This window comes from Jaculus jaculus, chromosome 7 (genome assembly GCF_020740685.1).
Source record: "Jaculus jaculus isolate mJacJac1 chromosome 7, mJacJac1.mat.Y.cur, whole genome shotgun sequence".
Classification (NCBI taxonomy): Eukaryota; Metazoa; Chordata; class Mammalia; order Rodentia; family Dipodidae; genus Jaculus; species Jaculus jaculus.
The window spans coordinates 14,759,765-14,779,344 of record NC_059108.1 but is presented as its reverse complement, the minus strand read 5'-3'; the positions used below and the strand labels follow the sequence as shown (position 1 = coordinate 14,779,344).

The 19,580-nt window shown below is 39.0% G+C and overlaps 1 protein-coding gene across 5 annotated transcripts in view; it reads right to left on the bottom strand.

Annotated features, from left to right (window-relative positions):
• Pds5b (PDS5 cohesin associated factor B) overlaps positions 1-19,580 on the bottom strand; it is a 188,690-nt gene that overhangs the window by 109,823 nt on the left and 59,287 nt on the right. For all 5 annotated transcript variants that reach the window (XM_045154102.1, XM_045154103.1, XM_045154106.1 and 2 more), the window contains exons 3-6: positions 15,686-15,889; positions 7,613-7,699; positions 7,404-7,501; positions 6,202-6,328 (exon numbers count right to left, since the gene is read on the bottom strand). In XM_045154102.1, the coding sequence (XP_045010037.1) occupies positions 6,202-6,328; positions 7,404-7,501; positions 7,613-7,699; positions 15,686-15,889 (516 nt within the window). The remainder of the gene's footprint in view (positions 1-6,201; positions 6,329-7,403; positions 7,502-7,612; positions 7,700-15,685; positions 15,890-19,580) is intronic.

Sequence of the window (19,580 nt, the reverse complement as noted above, 5' to 3'; positions counted from 1 at the left end):
ATAGTATAACAAAAATAATATGAAAACAATTTGAAAGGGGTTACTGGGAGCTCATTTGCAGTGGCTAGAGGCCCTGCCACACCAATATTCATTCATTCACTCATCCTCTCTCAAATAAATAAATAAAAATTGTAATTACCTGTTTTTTAAAAAAGGATGTGGGCACATGGATGGTTGAGGTGAGAAAATGGGGGAGACACATGAAAAAGCCCTAAGAAAACCTACTATATATCTATTAGAATGAACAGAGATATCCTACACTGATAATACAATGTTGCCATGGGCTATCAAACAATAATCAGTGTCAGATATGAAATACTTCCTTGTGAGTTGTTGTTAAAATAAGTCCCAAAGTCCCCAGCCCCTCCCCCCCCCAATACAAGCTATTGCCATGGCTCTTACATGGCCACCAGCCCTGAATGGTAAGACTTCACTGCTAAAGAAACCACACTTGGGGCTGGTGAGATGGCTCAGCAGTTAAAAGGCACTCATTTGCAAACCCTGATGGCCCAAGTTCAGGTCCCCAGTACCTATATGATGATACATGGGTCTGGAGATCATCTGCAGTGGCAGGATGCTCTGGCCCACCCATTTCCCCTCTGCAAAACAATAAGAAAGAGAGAAGGGGGGGGGGAGAAAGAGGGGGGGGAGGAAATAAGGAAGGAAGGAAAGGAAAGGAAACGAAACCAGGGGCTGGAGAGATGATTGCTCAGCAGTTAAGGCATTTGCCTGAAAAGCCTAATGACCCAGGTTCGATTTCCCAGTACCCATATAAAGCCAGATGTACTATGTGGTCCGTGCATCTGAAGTTCATTTGCAGCAGCCAGAAGCCCTGACATGTTCAGTCTCTTTTCTTTGTCCCCCTAACTACACTCCTCCCTCCCTCCTTTGCAACTATTAAAAAAAAAAAAAACAATGTTGTTTGCAGTGCAGAGAGAAATTAAGATAAAATAGAGACTGAATCTTCCTTTTTAAAAAATATTTTTATTTATCTATTTGAGGCAGAGAGAGACAGAGAGAGAGGAAGAGTAAATACGCGCACACCAGGCCTCTTGCTATCACAAACCAACTCCAGACACATGTGTGACTTTTGTGGGTACTGAGGAATTGAATCTGGGTTGGCAAGCTTTGCAAGCAAGTACCCTTAACTGCTGAGCCATGTCCCCAGCTTCCTTCTTGGCTGATATGTATAACTAAGTAGGTTGCTGACAGAAAAAATATCAACAGTATCACCCAGTAGGGAATCTGCCATCTCAAGTTGGACCAACCAGGGAAGATGTGCCTTCTGGTACAATAGTGGTATGAGGGTAACCAATTGCCCTCTGGAGTTCAGGCTCGCTCAGGAGGGAATTTGGGTCTGGTACTGAAAACAAAGCCAAACGCCCGAAGCTGGGGAGACAGTATATACTAGAGGAGCTGCTACTACTGCTTCTCTTTAGGGTGTATTGCCCTAACCCCCAAGTTAGTTCTGCTCTCGGCCCTGGTTAGAAAAGGATTTATTTTCTTTCTCTTCTTTCTTTCCTCTTTCAGTCTGTCTGTCTTTCCTCCCCCACCCCCACCCTCTTTCTGGCAGTAGCAGGCAGTCAATGTAGACTCTCAAGTGGTCAAATAATGAAAATAAGTGACTGACGAGTATTCAGGGAACCTTGTGGAAGTGGGGATAGAAAGAATGTAAGAGCTGGAGGACAGCCATGGGACTCTGCTGTCCAGACGTGAGAAGGCCATCGCATTCATAAACTCACAGCAACTCTGGTGACCTGCACCAGGCCTGCACGTGACCGGGCCAGGGGGCCCTGAGCCACTGAGGAGGTGGAGAGCAATTGAGGAGGACATCCAACATCAGCCTCTAGTCTCTACACCCATACATGTGCATGCAAATACACACACACAGAGACACACACACGTGCACCAAGAAAAAATGTGTTGCTAAGAGATATTGATCATCTAGAAGCTGAAATGAAGTCACTATTTGGGATTAAGGATATTCCAGAGAATAAATAGCATACATATCCTTAAACTCATGTTCTTTACTTAACATAGATTTGGATTTACTGCCTTGATGTTTGTAAAGTTCCGTGTGCGTGTGTGTGTGTGTGTGTGTGTGTGTGTGTGTGTACATGCACACTCACACCAAGGCATCCTGCCTCTGCAAACAAACAGCAGACACCTATGCCAATTTTTGCATCCAGCTTACATGGGCAGCTTGAGAACTGAACCTGGGCCATTGGGCTTTAAACATCAAGTCTTCTTCCGGGCCCTACTTCACTCATTCTTAGCTACTGTTTAGTATATTACTATAGAGTATGCTATTACTGTTTTACTCATCCTCCCATTTTATGCACATTAAACATTAGAAATATGTGAAAAATGATCTGGAAGGTTTTCTCACATTTTTAAAAAAGGCTATTTGGTGGTCTTATTTTTGTTTGTAAGGTTTCTCTTTAAATCCTATGAACATAAATGTTAACTATATACATAATATATCATGGTCTGCTCAATGTTGTGTTTTAAGCCATAAATTCTCTCCTAAATAAATAAATGACCCACTAAATTGTAAATGTTTCCATTCATAATTCTTTCAGTTTAGGCTTGACAAATTTACTGAATAAAGATTTTCTATGCCCAGAAAAAAATTGCCAGGAGTGAAGCTCAGTTGGTAGAGAGCACGAAGGCCTGGCTTGAAACCCAGCACTGCACAACAAACCAGGCACAGTGACATGAGCCTGTAACCCCAACTTCCAGAAGATGGAGGCACGAGAATCAGAAACTCAAAGTCACCCTCAGCTACACAGCACATTTGAGGTCAACCTAGAATGCATGAGACCCTGTCTCAAAAATCTATTATGTCATATTAATATAAACTGCCTCTGCCTGTTAACTCCTTCCCCATCCTTTTACAAACTAACCTTTCCAGACTATTTTAGCTGTTTCTGATATTCACATTAACAAGTTGGGTTCATCTTCAACCCATGTGACAATCTGTGTTATGTGGTAAACACACACCACTTACATCTATAATAAATCTTCCTTTTCTTGAAATTCTTAAATTGTAAGATCAACAGACTTCATTTAAAGTTCTGCTAATCAAGAGTTCTAATATGACTAGTCAGCAGGATCATATCACTCACTGAACAATTCAATCTTACACAGTATTTGTACACATTGGTATACTATTTTGTAAATGCCCCTTTAGTTAATTACTGCAATTATTGTTATTGTTTTTGTATAGTGTATCAGTTATTTATAATATTATTTGTTCACCACTATCTATTATGGCTCACTGCTAAATTCAATTTAGTTTATTATGAATGACTCATATAATTGTTATTTCATGATCTAATTTAAGCAACTATGTCTTCATTTGACTTAAACTGGATATGCACCTCTAGGTTGGAGGTTGCTTTTGCACGTGCAGTACCCATGTGTGGAATATGAACAAGTATGCACAGATGTACGTGTAGGTGGCAGAGATAACAAGAGGTGTCCCTCCTCTGTGGCTCACCCTCCTCTTCCCTCAATGCAGTCTCTGAACACACAGCTGCAATGTTCCTGAGCCCCAGTGACACTCTAGTCTCCGTTTCCCACAGGACTGGGATTACTGGGAATGCGTGACCACACCCAGCTGTTTGCACAGGTCCTAGGGAATCAACTCAAGCTTTCCCAGGTCTTCATGCTTGTGGCCAACACTCTCACTCACTGAGCCATCTTTCCAGCCCAAGAATTATTTTATGAACACTTAAAATGTGCTTCCATTATCTCCTGGCATCTATCCTTACAAATGAGAAGCGAGCCATTAGTTCAACCTGTGCTTATTGGGAGGCCTCCAGGTGTTAGTTCTGAGGGCTTTACAAATTGTTTAAGTTTAACCTGTTTTGTCCAGCATACGCCTAGTCAGGGATGTACATTTTTGTTTATTCTGCTCAAGACAGTTTACTACCTGATATATAAGTAAATGCTTTCTAGTAATTCTGGAATATTTTAATCTAATATCCATTCAAGCATTGCCACTTCTTATTCTCAAGTGGATATTTTCAAATCACTAATGAACATAAGGATCCTACCTTTCATTGTTTTATGTTTTCTCTATCATTAATTATAATTTCCTCAAATCTATCTCCCAGTTCCTCAACTACCTTTTACATATAACCCAGTAAGGATTTTAACTTCAGTGACCATTTTTCATTTCTCCTAAATACTCCCTTTTCAATGTCTAGCTATTATGGGTTTTTAAGTGATAACATAGCTATGTCCTTAATTTCTTTAAATATATCCTATCTTTAATTTATTTAATATTTATGATGTTTTAGCCTTGATAGAATGTTTTACTCAGTAACAAGAGCATTCACTAACAACAAAGATACTGTTTACATAACTGGAACTTCTCGAAAGAATATAACTGGCCTTGAAAACTGTCAAGCTTCAGATTAGGTAGAGAATGAAACTGTAAGGAGCTTGTGGGAAGAGTCCACGCCTCTGCTCACAGGTAACACTGTCGCTGTGCAGTGGACCAAGAAGAAAATGCATGCTCAGGAAATACCATTAGTATATAATGCTAGTTGGTTTTGGCAGTCTGGGCATCAAACTTACAACCTCACATATGCTAGGTAAACATGAGCTCCCACAGAGCAACACCTCCCAGCAAATGTGGTTTCTCATAGAATGACTGGATAGAGAAGGTCTGGGACGTCTCTGATAGTCAGCTGCAGAGTGCGGAAACTGAAACTGGACCCTTAATCTGTGCCTGGGAAGGCTTTTCTCACAGGTGCTGGCATGGGCTCCAGAGGGATTGAGCTAGGGATCTGGTGAGGTGAAGCCCCTTTGGGGAACCTACTATATCTCTTCATGGAAGCTCAGCCATTCTCCCTAATCCCCTGTGGTAGAATGCATGATCCTGACCCTCCTACTTAAGCAGACAGCAGAGAGCTTGATGCACCATGCCAGGCTCTACTGGCTGCTTTCCTCAAAGAAAGCAGCCAGGACCCAGCTGAGATTTTACAGTTCTTTCAAAGAGAACAATATCAAGGGTCCTAACAATGTGGCCACTAAAGACAAAGAAGGCGGTTGGACCAAATGTGCCTCAGGAAGATGGATATGCTCTTTAGTTCCAACATTCACTTAAGGGTCCAAAGGGACACAGGTGAAGCCAGCTGGGCAGACAACAGAGGGAGAAGATGGTAGTAGTCCTGCCCAAAGCACATTTGCACATATGGTTTTTCATTTAATAATACACTATCTGAATTTTTGAGGTCTATCTTACTATTGTCAAGACTGCTTACTTTCAGCATTTGTGGATTATTTTCTTTTAGGTCTTAAATTTTAGATTAAAAGTTCATTTTCAATGGAGGATTACTTGTATTAATGCTACACAGCTACTGACTAAGACATATCTTGCCACAGAGGTCAGAAATTTAACAAAGGAGCCTGGTATGGCAGCACACACTTTTAATCCCAGCACTCAGGAGGCAGAGGTAGGAGGACTGCTGTGAGTTCAAGGCCAGCCTGTGACAACATAGTGAATTCCAGGTCAGCTTGAGCTTCAGTGAGACCCTATCTCAAAAACAATTAACAAAGGGAAAAATTTTTAAGCAATGTTTATATTGGTGACTCCTGTGCCCTTCTCTTGAAACAAGACCCCTTCTAATTCATGGAACTGTTATTTAAAACTGTTTATCACAGAGTTTGACATTTTCTTTGAAAAGTCAAAATACAAATACATACACAAAAACACACATGCACACATACCTTGATTAACATCACTCAGGAAAGTAACTGTGTTACCCTTTGTTTCTCAATTAGTCGACAGGCCCTTCTAACTCAATACACTCCTTTCTATTGCTACATTATCCAGATGTGTTAGCTAAGATCCCAACTCTTTCCAAGTACCAACTTAGTGAGTTATATAATACCACCTAAGCAGCTATTGACTCCCTATGTGAAATGCACCTTATATAAAACTAGTTAACCTAATGTAATTTATTATATAACCTAGACCCATTATTTCTTTTCCTTTAGTTCCCAGCTAATCAATGTTCTGAGTTCTGTTTACACATGAGACAGTAAGTGTACTAAGACTAGTGTTTGCCAACAGAGTCTATAAAACTAAGATTAAGGCAGGATAAGTTCTAGTTAGAACATAAGAAAACATTCCGAATTTTAATATAAATAGGCTACAAACACATTCCAGTTTATGTTTCTACTTACCTTATGTGCAGGAACCAGATTTACTAAAACTGTATCCAAAAGCTCCTGAGACACTGTATCCCCTTCGCAAATAATAGAGCTCATGAGGTCTACCATATGCATATGAACTTTCTGATTGTGGCCGTTGCTGAAATTCAAAATAGTTTATTTTATTGAAAATATATCTATGATGTAAAGGATGTAATAAGATCCTAGGAAACATTCTACTTTATATATTTAAAAAAAGAAGACAAAACACATTACTCATTAAAAGCATCTGTCCCCTCCCCAAACACACACCCCTGCATCTTACATTAGCATCTAAAATACGTTTTTAGTATGTGTGTTTGTTCTTTTTTTGTTTATTTGTTTGAAGGAGGGTCCTACTCTAACTCAGACTGACCTGGAATTCACTATGTAGTCTCGGGGTGGCCTTGAACTCATAGCAATCCTCCTACCTCAGCCTCCCAAGTGCTGGGATTAAAGATGTGTGCCACCATGCCCAGCTCCTCCACAATACATGTTTAAACTACATCCTGAAAATTACTTTCCCCTCCCACGCATGGCAGTACATGCCTTTACTCCACCGAGGTTGAGGTAGGAGGATCACTGTGACTTTAGAGTTAAACCTGCAACTAATAGCGAATTCCAGGGCAGCCTGGGCTAGAGCGGGACCTTACCTCAAAAAAAAAAGTACTTCCCCTAACTTTAGCCATTCTTACAATCAAAGGGATCAAAGCAAATGCAATTTCAGTCTTGCTTTAAATGCAGAAAGTAAAGCTGTTTTGAAATTCTAGTAAGTAATTTTAAAGAGATACCAAAAAACCTCCAATAACCACATGTATTAAAGAGTCACTAAGCCAACATGGTGGTGCACGCCTTTAATCCCAGCACTTAGGAGGCAGAGGTAGGAGGACTGCCATGAATGAGTTCAAGGCCACCCTGAGACTACACTATGAATTCTAATTAGTCTGGGCTACAGAGAAACCCTACTTTGACCGAAACCAAAAAAAAATAGTAATCTGAAAATATCAGTAATTTACTCCTGTAACCAGTAATTCCTTAATACAAAATTAATTTCTATGCATTTTAGAAATATCTAAGGAATATATTGAATTTATAGCACTTAGCATCATAACCAACAATTTATGTGGATTCACCTGTAAACTGAAAATTCTTACAATTAAAAAATGCTACATGCTTAATTTTGAAAATAAACTTACTTTATAACTGAAAATAATGTTCTGTATAGTTGGGTAAAGATTTCATTGCTATCTTCTAACTCAAAGCATATGTTATATGACTTGACCCACGCAATGTTCTAAAAGAAGGGGTTAAAAAGGACAAAGACAAATAATTCAATTTTTAAAAATATATATAAGCACAAAAATAATACATAAATGTCATCTAAAGTTATAAATATACAGCTTACCTCAAGTAAATAAAAATACCTATTGAATTGTGGGCTCTTTGTGTCTTCTAGTCCCTTCAATTGCCTTGTAATAAACATAAATATATCCTTTAAAAAAAAACAAAATCTTGTTTAGATTATGAATGTTAAATGAAAATATAAATAAATAAACTACTTTAACTAGCTAAATCAGCATTTATGTGATTATATGACCTGAAAACAGAGAAAGAGGGCTGGAGAAATGGCTTAGCAGATAAGGCACTTGCCTGCAAAGCTAAAGACTCAGGTTCAATTCTCCAGGACACATGTAAGCCAGATGCACAAGGTGGAGCATGCATCTGTACTTCATTCTCAGTGTTTGAACGCCCTGGTATGCCCATCCTCCCTCTTTATCAGCTTCTCTCCCTATGTCCCCTGCCCTCTCTCTCTAGTAAATAAAATAAAAAATAATAAAGGTGAGAGCCACCACACTCTATTAAAAAAATAGAGAAAATGATTATCTTTACTAAAATACCAATAAATTTTGTTAAAACTCAAAAAAGAAATAGAGAAAGAAAATCTTCACCTCACAGCAAGTTAAACAAAGAGGTCTAAAAAATGACACAAGCCAGATGTGGTGGTGCACGCCTTTAATCCCAGCACTCAGGAGGCAAAGGTAGGAGAATTGCCATGAGTTTGAGGCCACCCTGAGACTACAGAGTGATTTCCAGGTCAGCCTGAGCCAGAATGAGACCCTAGCTTAAAAAGAAAGCTTCCAGCACTTGGGAGGCAGAGGGAGAAGGATCACCGTGAGTTCGAGGCCACCCTGAGACTACATAGTGAATTCCAGGTCAGCCTGGGCTAGAGTGAGACCCTACCTCAAAAAACAAAACAAAAAAAAAGCTTCCAGTTAAGATGGCAGCATAAGAGCATTGGCAAATCAGCCTGGGGAAGGGGGGAGCAAAATACACATCCTTAGGGACTGTGACTTTGGTAGAGGATGGGTTTATTGCAATAACTACTCTTGCATAAATACTCTGTGCTGGTTTTCATTGAATGTGTATAATTAGTTAAATTTTAGAATTTGCCTGTATTTTGTTCCACCTAGCCTTCTAGATACGCTCATAGCAGGCGAACCCAATACCTAAAGTCACTTTTGTGGTTACTGAGAATCTAAGAGCCACTCCTAGCGCCTTTAAGCTCCTACCCTGGAGATATATAATGTCAGTTTGATTGAGACAGCTAATAATACTGTAGATAACTAGAAAACCCGAGCATTAAATTAATCCAAGATGCAAAAATCTCTACATTATAATACAAGAAACACAAAAATAATGAAGACAATATAAATCCACCAAAAACTATAAATGAATCAGGAATGACCTCCAGTGAGACTGATTTACAGAAAATGCCTGATTAAGATTTCAAAAGAATGATTATAAATATGCTCAAAGCAATCAACAGAATCAAAGAAATAAAAGAAGACACAGGAAACCAATTTAATGAAATAAGAAAGTCAATACAAGACATAAATAAGGATATAGAAATGAGAAAGAAAAACCTGTTAGAATTACTAGTAATATAAAACACAGCAAGTCAAATAAAAACTCCATAGAAAATCTCACCAGTAGAATGAATGGAGAGAACAGACTATCTAAACTAGAGGACAAGGTAGCAGATATAATATAGTCCAACAAAGAGAAGGACAAACTAATAGGAAAGTATGAATGGGAATTTAAAGATATTCTGGACACTATGAAAAGATCAAACATATGAATTCAGGGTAAATAAAAATTGTGAAAAGATAAAAATTAAAAAAATAAAAAAATAAGGGCTGGAGAGATGGCTTAGTGGTTAAGCGCTTGCCTGTGAAGCCTAAGGACCCCGGTTCGAAGCTCGGTTCCCCAGGTCCCACGTTAGCCAGATGCACAAGGGGGCGCACGCATCTGGAGTTCGTTTGCAGAGGCTGGAAGCCCTGGCACGCCCATTCTCTCTCTCTCCTTCTATCTGTCTTTCTCTCTGTGTCTGTCGCTCTCAAATAAATAAATAAATTTTTTTTAAAAAATCTTTAAAAAAATAAAAAAGAATTCAGGGTATAGTAGAAGGAGAAGAATTTCACTCCAAAGGCATATGGGCATTTTCAACAAAATTACAGAAGAAAACTTCCCCCAAATTGGGACAGAGATGCCAATGCAGATAAAGGAAGCCTTCAGAACACCAAACAGAAAAAAAAAAACCTGGAAAGAACCTCTCCTCACCATATTGTAATTAAACTACCAACACATAAGCCAAAGAAAATAAATTGAAAGCAGTTAAACAGAAAAATCAAGTCACATACAAAGTTAAGCCCATCAGGATAACAGCAGATTACTCAACACAAACTTTACAAATCAAGTTCTGAAAGATAACAACTGTCAACCAAGGTTACTTTATCCTGCAAACATTCAAACAGACAGAAAAATAAGGGCAGTTCACAACAAAAGCAGGCTAAAGGAATATTTGAAGACAAAACCAGCTCTACAGAAAATACTTGAAAGGATCCTCCATGCTGAAAAGAAAAGCACTCATATAAGGAACCTGGAAAAAACAAACCATACTCAAATACTAGTTAATATAAGAGAGCAAAGGTAAAACCAGAAGAACTACAAAACAAGACAAATGGCAAAAATAAATACATGCCTTTCAATAGTTACTCATAATATCAATGTCCTCAATGCCCTAACCAAAAGACAGGTTTACAGACAGGGTTAAAAAGCAGGATCTTTCAATTTGTTGCCACCAAGAAAATCGCCTTTCTACAAAGGAAGGACACTATCTTAGGGTGAAGGGCTGGAAAACGGTGTTTGAAGCAAATGGGCCTAGAAAATAAGCAGGGTTCACTATCCTAATAATTAACAGGGTAGACTTCAAGCAAACATTAGGAAAGATAAGGAAAGTCATTTTATATTGATTAAAGGAACATTCCAATAGGACAACATTACAATCCTAAATATACATGCACCTAACATGGGGGCACCTAATTTCATCAAACAAACGCTATTACAACTAAGGTCACAGGTAACACCAAACACAGTTGTAGTGGGTGACTTCAAAACCCCACTCTCATCAATTGACAGGTCATTGGGGGGGGGGGAATAGAGAGGCATCTGGATTAAATGAGGTCATAGAACAAATGGACCCTACAGACATATATAGGACATTTTATACAAATGCTGCAGAATACACATTCTTTACAGCAGCACATGGAACATTCTCTAAAATAGACCATACAGTAGGACACAAAGCAAATCTTAACAAATACAGGAAAATTGAAATAATTCCTTGCACTCTATCTGATCACAATGGGATCAAACTACAAATCAATAGCAGGAAAAGCTATAGCATATACACAAAATTATGGAAACTAAACAATATACTACTAAATGATGAATAGGTCAATGAAGAAATCAAGAAGGAAACCAAAATTTCACAGATTCAAACATAAATGAGGATACAACACACCAAACCTTGTGAGACACAATGAATTTTCCTAAGAGGGAAATTTATAGCTTTAAGTGCCTATATTAACAAATTAGAAAGGTCTCAAGTAAACAAATTAATGCTTCACCTTAAGGCCTTAGAAAAATAAGAACAAGGTAAACCAAACATCAGTAAATGGGAAGAAATCATAAAATTAGGGCAGAAATTAATGAAATAGAAACCAAAAAAAAAAAAAAATCCAAAGAATCAATGAAACAGAGTTTCATTGATTGATAAGCCCTTAGCAAATCTGACCAAAAGAAAGAGAGAACTGACACAAATTAATAAAATTAGAGGTGAAAAAAAATACCATCATAACAGATAAATGACAGGGACATACTATAAGAACATATACTCTACTAAGTTTGAAAATCTGAAAGAAATGGATGATTTCCTTAATTCATAGGACTACCAAAATTAAATCAAGATAAAATTAACCACTTAAATAGACCTATAACAAGTATGGAGATCCTAACAGTTATTAAAAAAAAAAACTTCCAATTTAAAAAAAGTCCATTCAAGCCCACCCAAGCAGGACAAAAATAAATAAAATAAAATACATCCAGAGATAGACGTGGTGGCACACACCTTTAATCCCAGCACATGGGCGGCAGAAGTAGGAGCATCGCCATGAGTTCGAGGCCACCCTGAGACTACGTAGTGAATTGTAGGTCAGCCTCGGCCATAGTGAAACCCTACCTCGGGGGGGGGGGGGGGGGAATCATTCCAGGCTCAGATAGATTTACTGGCAAATTTTACCAGACCTTCAGGAAAGAACTAACACCAGTGCTTCTCCAACTTCTCCATAAAATAGAAAAGGAAGGAATCCTCCCAAACTCCTCCTAAGGAGCCTCCAGAGTCACCCAGATACCAAAACCAGACAATGAGAGAACAAAACCAGAAAATTACAGACAATCTCCCCCATGAACATAGATGCAAAAATTCTCAACAAAATACTGGCAAACAAAATACAAAAATATATCAGAAAGATTCATCCTGACCAAGTAGGCTTTATCCCAGAGATGCAGGCATGATTCAACATATGCAAATCGATAAATGTAATACATTATATAAATGGACTGAAGGGAAAAAAATCACATGATCATCTCATTAGATGCAGAAAAAGCATTTAACAAAATCCCAAATCCCTTCATGATAAAAGTCCTACAGAGACTGGGAATAGAAAGAACATATCTCAACAAATAAAGGCTACTTATGACAAACCTATAGCCAACATAATACTAAATGGAGAAAAACATGAAGCTTTTCCACTAAAATCAGAAACAAGTCAAGGGTGTCCACTGTGCCCACTTTTATTTAATATAATAATGGAAGTCTTAGCCATAACAATAAGGCAAGAGATACATGTAAAAGTGATATAAATCGGAAATGAAGAGATCAAGTTATCATTATTTGCAAATGATATGATTCTATACATAAAGGACCCTAAAGACTCTACCAGCAAATTATTAGAGCTGATAAATTTGCAGGAAAATGGATGGATCTGGAAAGGATTGTACTTAATGAGGTAACCCAAGCCCAGAAAGCCAAACATCACATGTTCTCTCTCATATGTGGATCCTAGCTAAGAATGATTGGACTTCTATGTGAGTAGGAATAAAACTCAGTAGCAAAGGCCAGTAATCTAGAAAGTGGATATAAAGGGAATAGAAAAGGAGAGAGGGAGGACTTAATAGGACGGTATTATATATATATGTAAGTAGAAGAACAAATTAATAGGGGTGAAAAGGCCTACGTGAGGTCAGGGGAAGAGATTCAGTAAAGGAAAGGTGGAGGGAGGGCTAATCAAAATCTAAGAGGAAATAAATAAGTCACATGGAAATCTACTTTTTTGTACAATAGAACACTCAGAAGCCATAGATTGTTACTAGAAAATTTTCAGTGCCAGGAATGGGATATGTTCCGGTGAGGTGTTGGCCGGGGAGGTCGCTGATGCCCCTAAAACATTTACAAGCCATTGCCAAGGCCCTTAGTTTCCCACCAGGAAATAGATGGCAAGACCCTATTGCTAAAGACTCCACATACTTGGGCTGCAAGGTCACTGAGAAATCCCACTGGAGCTGAGCTGAAAACATCCTCCATGTAGACTACTGACAGAAAGCTGGAAAAAAACTATGTTGCATGCAGCTAAACAGAAGAGAGAGAAATCACCAGTGGAGATACTCAACAGTAGACACTGCAAGCCCATTTTCTCACTCTCACAGATACTCTGTCTACGTGCCTATTTCTGTATCTCTTTCTCTTGAATAAATAAATATGAATAAAAATAAAAAAATTTTTTTAAAGGTGACTTTTACCTGGGCATGGAATGCATGCCTTTAACCCCAGCACTAGGGAAGCAGAGGTAGGAGGATTGCTGTAATTTCAAGGCCACTCTGAGATTGCACAGTGAATTCCAGGTCAGTCTGAACTAGAGCAAGACCCTACCTCAAAAAAAAAAAAAAAAAGCCAGGAGTGGTGGCACAGGCCTTTAATCCCAGCACTCAGGAGGCAGAGGTAGGAGGATCACTATGAGTTCCAGGCCACCTTGAGACTGCATAGTGAATTCCAGGTCAGCCTCAACTAGAGTGAAACCCTACCTCAAACAAAAAAAAAAACACACAAAAAAAGTAACTTTTATGTACTATCTGCAAAACATTAAAAGGACATTTTAAAAAAACAAGGACTGGAGAGATGGCTTAGCAGTTAAGGTGCTTGCCTGTAAAACTGAAAGAACCCCAGTGAGTTCCCCAGGACCCAGGTAATACAGATGCACAAGGTGGTGCACGAGTCTGGAGTTCATTTCCAGCAGCTGGAGGCCCTGATATGCTCATATTCATATTTATTCATTCTCTCTCATAAATAAAAATATAAAATAAGAAGATTGATTAGGATTGGAAAGATGGCTCAGCAGTTAATGGTGCTTACCTGCAAATCCTAATGGCCTGGGTTAAACTCCCCAGTGCCCACATGAAGCCAAATGCACAAAGTGGCACATGCATCTGAGTGAGATTGTAGCAGCAAGAGACCCTGGTGTACCAATATTCTCATTCACCACCTACTACCCCCACCTTTCTCTCCTTGCAAATAAATAAATGTATTACTTAAAAGATTGGTCAAGATAATTTTTAAATGCTTCGGTTAGGATGACTTTTCAGGACTTTGGTCACTGATCATACAAACTGAGAAAGCCACAGACAGGTAAATAGAGCAGCAGTCTTCATGCTTCCTTTTCATTAGACTGTCAAGCAAACACCTGTAAGTAAAAGCCACAGTCTATAGCAAGCAAAGACAATTGTTCTTCATGCCACTTCAATATCTCCAAAAATGTTCACAAAGAGAAATCAAGAGATTCAGTGGAAAACATAAGTATACAACCAGTTCATATTATCTACTTTATAAAAACATTTTTTATTTATTGGGGGGGGGGCAGATAGAAAGAGAATTGGCATGCCAGGACCTCTGTTAAGTCTCTAGCCATTCATGAATCTTAAAATGACCAATTCTGCCCTTCTACTCCCCTTGCCTTCAGACTTTCCCTCATCAGAACATAAAGCATAAAGCAAGCATGATCAAACCACGTCAGGAACGCTCCATTCTTGCATTTTGGCTGACTTGAGCAAGTGAGCAGGACCTCTTGCTGTTGAGTATTAAGGAACTGAATCCATGACAGCAACTTTACAAACAATCATCTTTAACCACTGAGACATCTAACTCACCTTTTTCTTTTGAGAGAGAGAGAGAGAGAGAGAGAGAGAGAGAGAGAGAAAATGGGTGCACCAGAGCTTCTATCCACTGCAAATGAACTCCAGATGCATGCACCACCTTGTGCATCTGGCTTACATGGGTCCTGGGGAACCAAACTGAGGTCCTTTGGCTTTGCAGACAAGTGCTTTAACTACTAAGCCATCTCTCCATCCCATCATTCACCTTTTTAAAGACAGGGTCTCTTACAGTCTAGGTTAGACTGCCTGACCAGTGAACCCCCTCCAACCAGAGCTCCACCTGTCTCTGCCTCACCAGCCCTGCAATTATAAGCACCAGATGCCCAGCCTGGCTTTAGATCTAGGAATTGAGTTAAAGTCCTCATTCTTACAACACAATCATTTACCAAGTGAGCTATCACCCCCTTAAAAACAAAAGTTAGCTGGGTGTGGTAGCATATTCCTTTAATCCCAGCACTTGGGAGGCAGAAACAGGAAGATCACGGTGAGTTCAAGGCCAGCCTGGGACTGCAGAGTGAGTTCCAGGTGAGCCTGGACTAGAATGAGAACCCAACCTTGCAAACAGATAGATAGATAAATAAAGAGATAAAGGTTTTTCAAAAAGACTATTCTAGCCTGGCGTGGTGGCGCACACCTTTAATCCCAGCGCTCGGGAGGCAGAGGTAGGAGGATTGCCATCAGTTCAAGGCCACCCTGAGACTACAGAGTTAATTCCTGGACCAGAGTGAGACACTACCTCGGAAAAACAAAAAAAACAAACAAACAACAACAACAAAAAAAGACTATTCTACCTCACATGAAAAAGAACAAAGAAACTTAAATGTTTGACCCCATGTCAGCAAACTTGGCAGTTCTTTAAGCTAGCACTCACCTTCAGTTTATCAGGAGATGTGTATGGCGCCTCGGGAGCATAAATCCTGAAAATGTCAGCAAGGCAGCAAGCCACAAGTAAACGAACATCTTTATCAGGATGCTTGAGGAAAAAATCTGAAGCAAGGTGTAAAGCTAGGTTTAGGTAAAGCTCCTTTTCTTCTTCAGAATCCTGGTCCATGTCCATGAACGTTTTTACAACCATCTACATTAAAAAAAAATAGCTAAATAGTGAAATCCATACTTTAAACTCACCAGAAATAAAGGCTATATTAATGGTAATGGTTCAGTTGAAATATAAGTACTTTCCTTTTTCAACAAAGAAAGTGACAGAACGAGATCCTTCCATGCATATAATATAAACAACTTTTTAAAAAATAACACACTGGGCCAGGAATGGTGGTGCATACCTCTAATCCCAGCACTCGGGAGGCAGAGGTAGGAGGATAGCCATGAGTTCAAGGCTAACCTGAGACTACACAGTGAATTCCAGGTCAGCCTGGGCTAGAGCGAGACCCTACCAAGGAAAGAAGAAAAAAAAAAAAAAGACTAACACACTGAAGAGGAGAAGATCATACAAAACAAGAGCACAAAGAAATAAAGAACATGTGGGCTATATTGCCGTCAGCCACATTTCCTAAGCTTTTATTGTTTCTTCTATATAAATAGTCCCAAAAATGCATAAAAACCATATAAATCACTTGACCTTCTTGATATATTTGGTGACAATTTATGTATTGATACCATGTGTTAGCTGTTTTTTTAAATCTTTTAAATATTTTATTTATTTTTATTATTATTTATTTTGCAAAAGTTATAGTCTTATACTCCATCTCCCTCAGACCCACTTTCCCTGAGGGTTCTCCTCAGTGGGGTGATTAGTATTCAGTGTAGGGTATGAGGTCTCAGTCAATCTATGTGGGAGAGGGCAATTTATTTTATTTTATTTTTGGTTTTTCAAGGTAGGATCTCGCTCCAGCCCAGGCTGACTTGGAATTCACTATGCAGTCTCAGGGTGGCTTCAAACTCACGGCAATCCTCCTACCTCTACCTCCCCAGTACTGGGATTAAAGGTGTATGCCACCACATCCAGCTCTAGAAAAACTTTTTTTGTTTTTATCAAGGTAGGGTCTCACTCTAGGCCAGGCTGACCTGGAATTCACTCTGTATTCTCAGGGTGGCCTTGAACTCACAGTGATCCTCCTACCTCTGCCTCCCGAGTGCTGGGAATAAATGCATGTACCACCACGCCCAGCTATAAAAACATTTTTAATAAAATCACACAAAAGGGAAAAAAACAAATGGTGCTTCAGCATTTTCTCTCTGCCGCCGGACTGCTGACAAATGCCCCAGCTGCTTCATGGGCCTGTTGCCTGGCCTTCCCTGCCACAATGGACTGGACCTCCTCAAAGTGTGAGCCACAATGTAACTTTCCTTTCTCAAGTTCCCTCAAGAATGTCAACAAAAAGAGTAACTAACACACCATTTTAGCCAATAACTATTACAGACATGTTGTTTTCTATATGCAGCTAAAAAACAAAATATATATGTCCAAAAAAGGATATCAAAGGCATGGTGGCACACGCCTTTAATCCCAGCACTGGGAGGCAGAGGTAGGAGGATCACTGTAAATTCGAGGCCACCCTGAGACTCCACAGTGAATTCCAAGTCAGCCTGGGCTAGAGTAAAACCCTACCTCAAAAAAAAAAAAAAAAAAAGGGGTATCAAAGATGCATCCTTAAACAAAGACACACCCTCAGTAACCACAAAGTGCGTATTACAGCATCCAACAAGACACTTCGTGTGTCTCAGTTAAAGACAGCATGCTACGGCTATGTCATTGAGTCAAGTGCATGTCTGGGTTGAGCAGAAGGAAGCTGTAAGGAATTGATTCATCTTCAAAAATATTTTTATGAAAGAAGTAGGATGAAAATGAGAATGGGGAATTCTATAGTTGATATTCCATGAGGAGCTTTCTCCAATTTCTATAGTAGTAGAAATGATGATCTCAATCTGTACTGTTCTTACTTCAAGTGAAACTCAAGAAAATTGCCTAGCTTGACAAGAGGTGACATTTACATCTAACTCCAATGACAAGGTGACCATTCAGCATCCACTAGGTGGTGCTGCAAATACCAAGTAACAAATAAGGCCACCAAGCATTAATGTCTATGATGTCCACTTGCTGAAGAGCTGTATTTGTGAGTTTAAAAAAATGTTCAATTTTATACATAATTCTCAAAGCAGCCATAGAAAACACTGTTCCTCATACAGCAACCTCTCAATTCCACTTGGTCATATTCCAGAGCCAACAGTAATCCACAGCCAGCTATCTTTCCAACCACGCACTACAGTTAATTTAAGGACATGATATCTGGGGCTATCCTCCTTTCTGGTTATTTTCAAGGTGTTTGCTTTCAGGACCTAGGTGTTTATGAAGAGACACGAACAGAAAAAAATAGCTAGGCATACAGAAATATTTTTGCTTAGCATCTTTTAATAAGAATGAGAAAAGTACATTTCAAATAAAATGATATAGGAAAAACCAGAAATTATAAACAATGTCATGCTATGTGTTAACAAATTGTTATAATTTAAAAAACTTAAATGGGTAAGTACTTGTATATATCAAAAAGTATAATTATACCATATAAAATTCATTTTACATTTCTCTAAAAGGATATTAAAAACAGTGGATGGTATAAATTAGGAAAATGATGCAAAAGTATATTAACTAGATGCCTGCTGGACATAAATATCTGCAAAATAGTGAAAGCATGTTACCAAACACTAAATGTGGGTACTATAGAAATCCTTATACCAAGAATAACAACAGCCAGGCGTGGTGGCACACTCCTTTAATCCCAGCACTCAGAAAGCAGAGGTAGGAGGATTGCCGTGAGTTCGAGGCCACCCTGAGACTCCACAGTGAATTCCAGGTCAGCCTGGGCTAGAGTGAGACCCTACCTCAAAAAACAAAAAAAAAAAAAAAAATACACAGCCCAACTTGGTCTTAAAACCTACCAGAAAACAAAAACTCATTAGTAACTCAGATTAGTCCTATAAACTTAAAGGCATCTGAGAGAATAACCTCTCTAAATGTAGGCTCTGACGTTTTTCAAGATCAAAATGATATTTACCACGCATTCCTAAAATAAACAGATCCGTTTGCTGATGAGATGAATGCACTGATTTCTCAAAAATACAGTAGGTGAGAAAATGTCAATACACAGAAAATGAAGCATTGTGCCTAAGTAATTTAGCTTGAATCTTTTTTAAATATTTATCTATTTATTTGAGAGACAGAGAGAGAGAAAGAGGAAGACAGGGAGTACGAGCAAGGCCAGGCCTTCTCACACAGCAAATGAACTCCAGACACATGAGCCACTGTGTGCATCTGGCTGAAAGTGGGCACTAGAGAACTGACCTCATGCTCTCATGCTTCGCGAGCAAATGCCTTTTAACCCCTAGCCATCTCTCTGCAGCCCGTGAATATTTTTAATAAAATATATACAAGTTCTTAAATAATAACATTTGACAATATGTGAATATTTTATCTGTTCAAAGATACTTTACTTTCATAATAAACGTTTGAAGGGCTGGAGAAATGGCTTAAGAGGTTAAGGTGCATGCCTGTGAAGCCCTAAAGACCCAGGTTCGATTGTCCAAGTCCCATGTAAGCCAGATATACATGGTGGCATATGTGTCTGGAGTTCATTTGCATTGGCTAGAGGCCTTGGCATGCCCATTCTCACACACTACCTCTCTCTGTCTCAAATAAATAAACAAACAAAAAAAGGACCCAGGTTCAACTGCCTATTGCCCAATGTAAGACAGATGCACAAAGTCGCACATGAGTCTGGAGTTTGTTTACAGTAGCTGAAGGCCCTGGTGCA